The 3,973-nt window shown below is 45.5% G+C and overlaps 1 protein-coding gene across 7 annotated transcripts in view; it reads left to right on the forward strand.

Moving 5' to 3' along the window:
* The window catches only part of CDK19 (cyclin dependent kinase 19), a 281,950-nt gene that overhangs the window by 68,252 nt on the left and 209,725 nt on the right, over window positions 1–3,973 (forward strand). For 6 of the 7 annotated variants that reach the window (XR_002097931.1, XM_019520090.1, XM_019520086.1 and 3 more), the window contains one exon: window positions 3,057–3,132. The exons of the other annotated variant lie outside the window; for it this stretch is intronic. Coding sequence is in view for 5 of the 6 variants with exons in the window: in XM_019520090.1 (XP_019375635.1) it covers window positions 3,057–3,132 (76 nt within the window). In the remaining variant the exon portion in view is untranslated. The remainder of the gene's footprint in view (window positions 1–3,056; window positions 3,133–3,973) is intronic. 7 annotated transcript variants of the gene reach the window in all.

Consider the following 3,973-nt stretch of genomic DNA (forward strand, 5'->3'; position numbering starts at 1 on the left):
AGGACAGAGCCTTGAGGGACCCCACTGGTCACAGTGCACCGAGACGATTGGCTCCCATCGACCACCACCCACTGGGTCCTATTGCAGAGCAAATTCCCCAGCCAGTGGATTGTGGTGAGGTCAAGGCCACGGTTAGCCAGTTTAGCCAAGAGGTGATCATGGGATACCAGATCGAAGGCTTTTTTAAAGTCAAGATGTACAAAGTCAATCTTTTCCCCCTTGTCGAGGTGATAGGTCACCTGGTCATAAAAGGAAATGAGATTGGTCAAGCAAGACCTCCCTGCAACAAACCTGTGTTGGGTATCCATTAGGATATTGCCTTCAGCTAGTCTGTTAAGGATGGCCTCTTTGATAATCTTTTCCAAGACCTTCCCCAGGATAGAGGTCAGGCTTCCTTATGTCCAGCCTGAAATAGTTTTGCAGGAGTTTACAACTGTTTGACCTTGTCATCCCTTGGGGTGCTCTGGTGAACACATTCCCCCAGATCCTGGTGAACACTGCTGATAGACTTATAGGTGGCCATCAGATCACCCCTGAACCTGTGCTTTTCCAGCCTGAAGAGTCCCATAGCTCTCAGCCTCTCATAAGGTCTTTTTTCCTGAACTCTGATCATGCGCATGGCTCTCCTCTGGACTCTGTCAAGCTTCTCCACATCCTTTTTGAATTGTGGAGCCCAAAACCGGACACAGTACTCCAGCTGCAGCCTCATCAAGGCAGAAAACGGGAGAATGACATCCTGGGATTTGCTTGAGAAGCATCTATGGATGCAAGCCAGGGTTTTGCTCGCTTTACTAGCTGCGGCATCACATTGAAGGCTCATGTTCATCTTGTGGTCAATCCTGACCCCCAGGTCCCTCTCTTCTGTAGTGCTCTTCAGCATAGCACTGCCGAGCCTATAGACATGTTGCAGGTTTTTCCTCCCAAGGTGGAGAGCCTTGCATTTTTTGGTGTTAAACACCATCAGGTTCTCGACTTGTGTAGTCTGGAATGGCGCCCATGCATTGCAGCTGTGGGGTGGAAGGGGCACTTGGTACAGTGGTGTTAGAGGTCCTGCACAGGGTGGAGCATTCATGTAGGTCAGTGACCCATGGTTTGTCTTGTGCAGACTGCATGGTGTTGAGACCCCATGGGTCTAGCCCCTTGGGATCTTAGAATCTGGCAGACTTGAGCTAAAGGAATCTGTTAGTTAATAAAGGCTCTTCTGTAGTTGAAACCAGTTTCTAAGCTGCCAACAGGGAAAAACATGGCATGTGTTCTTGCTCTTGCTAAAGATACGGGGTGGGGGGGCAGTTGTTGAAAAGAAATGGAGGAGTGCACCCAATTTATCTACAACCCCAATAATCCACTTTTGTGCAGTTAGCGGATTTACAAACATAGTACACCGGTTTCTAGGGATTGAATTTATGGCTTGTTTGAAGTGACTTTTGAGGTGAGATCAGAGATAGGCAAAACTAATTTTCTAATCAGTGTAACTGTTGCATTATTTATGGGTCAAAAGCAGATTGAATTTTCTGCAAAATGTGCTGAAAATTCAAATTCTCCTTTTATAGTTGGAATAAGCTGACAGTTTCCCTGCTAAATGAATTCTCAATCCAAAGAACAGGTGTGTGAATGACAGACATACTGGAAGCTAAAGACAGTGTTAACTATACACAGTAAATTGGTTATGTTGAAGGATGAATGGGATTTTGCAAGACTTGCTTTATCGTTACCTTTTGATCTTCTGAGCCCTTCTACAATTTACTGCATTCTCTGGTGACTGAAATGCACAGTCTCTTATGCAATATGAACTAGGGCTATACGATGCTTTGATTGCTCATTCAATTTGAAGGAGATCCGGCCCGATTCAGCAGCTGAGTCTCTGGATCCAAATTGAATCGGGAGACCAATAAAAAGGTGTGAATTGATTCAAAGCTCTCTAAATCGATTCAGAAAAGATTCGGAGATTTGGGCATCCCTGCTCGCTGCTGCAGGGAACTGGACCCAGACTCAGTGCCAGTAAGGGGGGGAGAGAGGCTAGAGCAGGGGGGAGGGCACCATGCGGGGACCCCTGCCCGCTCTCCCAGCCTCACCAATGGCTGCCCTGCCTGGCCCCAGCATCCCAGTGCTGGGGGGGGGGGGAAGCCCCCCAGTCACCAGCTGCTACAGTGGCCGTTGGGGCCTCTGGGGGCTCATGGCAGAGCCTCCCCATGCAGTGCAGGGCAGCGGGGATTGCCCCCCTGCCTGGCAGGAACTGGTGAGTGTGGGGCTTTTTTTTTTTGAAGTGCTGGGATGTGGGGGCCAGGCGGGGCAGCCATTGACGGGGTTGGGAGAGCAGGTGGGGGATGGGGCCTGTTCAATTAAGAGATTGAGCGGTGGCCAGATCTCTGAATCGGATTTGGTCAGATTGTTTCAGGACAATAGTTTGAATCACCTAATTGAATCACTGTCCCCTGAATTGGTCAAATCTGAAGCAAATAATAGCTAGTTCAGACAGGCCTAATGAGAACATCATGCATTTCTGAGATTTTTCTGCTTAAGGGTTTACTAAATCCTGAAGAGCATGTGCAGTTGATGAGAGCCCAGCAGAGAATCTACTGGATCTGGTAAACAACTTTGAAAAGAAATACAAATTTAAGGGGCTGTAAGGTTAAAGTAGGTCATTACATTTTTTTTAAATTTAGTTTTATGAGCCCTTTGTATTGTTCTTTGGTCTTTCTTACAGAAATTTGCAAGTGTGGCATGTGTTTGTGGTTTTTTGGTGCTAGATGCTATCTTAGATTCAGGGAAGAACGTTTGTGGAGCTTCTTGCAGGGGGTGGTTACCTTCAAGAGAGAAATAGGGCATGATTAACAACTTATGATTTGAATTTTTAGTTTTGATGATTGTGGCTGGATAATAAAGATGCTTTGGATTTCCCTTGCCCCCTCCCCCTATCATGCGGTAATTGGCTTAAGTTGGCTTTTCAATTTCTTGCATTAGTTTATGATGACTTTTTATTCTACTTGCATTTATTGGCTTAATCACTGAAATCAGATGAGATCTGTAACATTTTTCTTTTTGTTTTTTGTGCACAGAAAAGATGAAAAGGAGTATGCACTGAAGCAAATTGAAGGTACAGGGATATCCATGTCGGCTTGTAGAGAGATTGCAGTAAGTGTATATAAGTGAAAGTGTCTTTTTATGCTTTATATGATGTTTTGCTCTGTGTGAGAGACATCCAGAGACTTAAAAGAAAAACATAAAATTTAGACACATTCATTCAGTTTTAAGCTTTCCCTAAATTGTCTTGCAAATATTTAACTTATAACCTGTCCATAGATGGGAGATTTACATTATAACACACCCTTCTGGTGGAGTGTCTTAAGATAAAAGCAAAAATACTCTTTTGTATTTCAATTGGTTGCCTTCAAAATGAATTTGAAGGAGTAATGTTCTGAAAGATGCTCATGGAAAGGTCACTAATAATGTATTTTATTTCAGAATAATGATAGCTTATTCTTTTGTGTCTGGTCACTGTAATCTTGTTACATTGTATAGATTCAGATACAGAAAGTTTTCATAGGCTGATTTTTTTTTTTTTTAAGGTTTATTGATATATTATTCCGATATTGGACCAGTACTGATTTTTATATATATAAAATCAGCTATCATCCCAATGGGGCTGATAATTTGTCCGATAAATGCTTGTGCTGTGCTCAGCCGCGGCGCAGCATGGAGCAGAGCCGGCAGCGTGTAGAGCTGCCTCCAGCTGGTAAGTCAGAAGGTGAGGGGGGAAGATCAGTACCGCTTGTGGTGGTAGGGGCAGGCACTGCCCAGCCGGGGGGTGGGGGCAGGTGAGGGGAGAACGGGATTGAGGTGTGGCTCATGGGGTGAGGGCAGCTCCTGCTACTGCTTGCACCCCGGGGCGGGGAGCGGGGGACGTTTGCCCCCGTATCTGCATGGGTGCAGAGTGGGGCTGGAACTGGTGCTGCATGGGGCTTTTCTCATCAGG

Source organism: Gavialis gangeticus, unplaced genomic scaffold, assembly GCF_001723915.1.
Source record: "Gavialis gangeticus isolate Ggan-Ray unplaced genomic scaffold, GavGan_comp1, whole genome shotgun sequence".
In the NCBI taxonomy this organism is placed as follows: domain Eukaryota; kingdom Metazoa; phylum Chordata; order Crocodylia; family Gavialidae; genus Gavialis; species Gavialis gangeticus.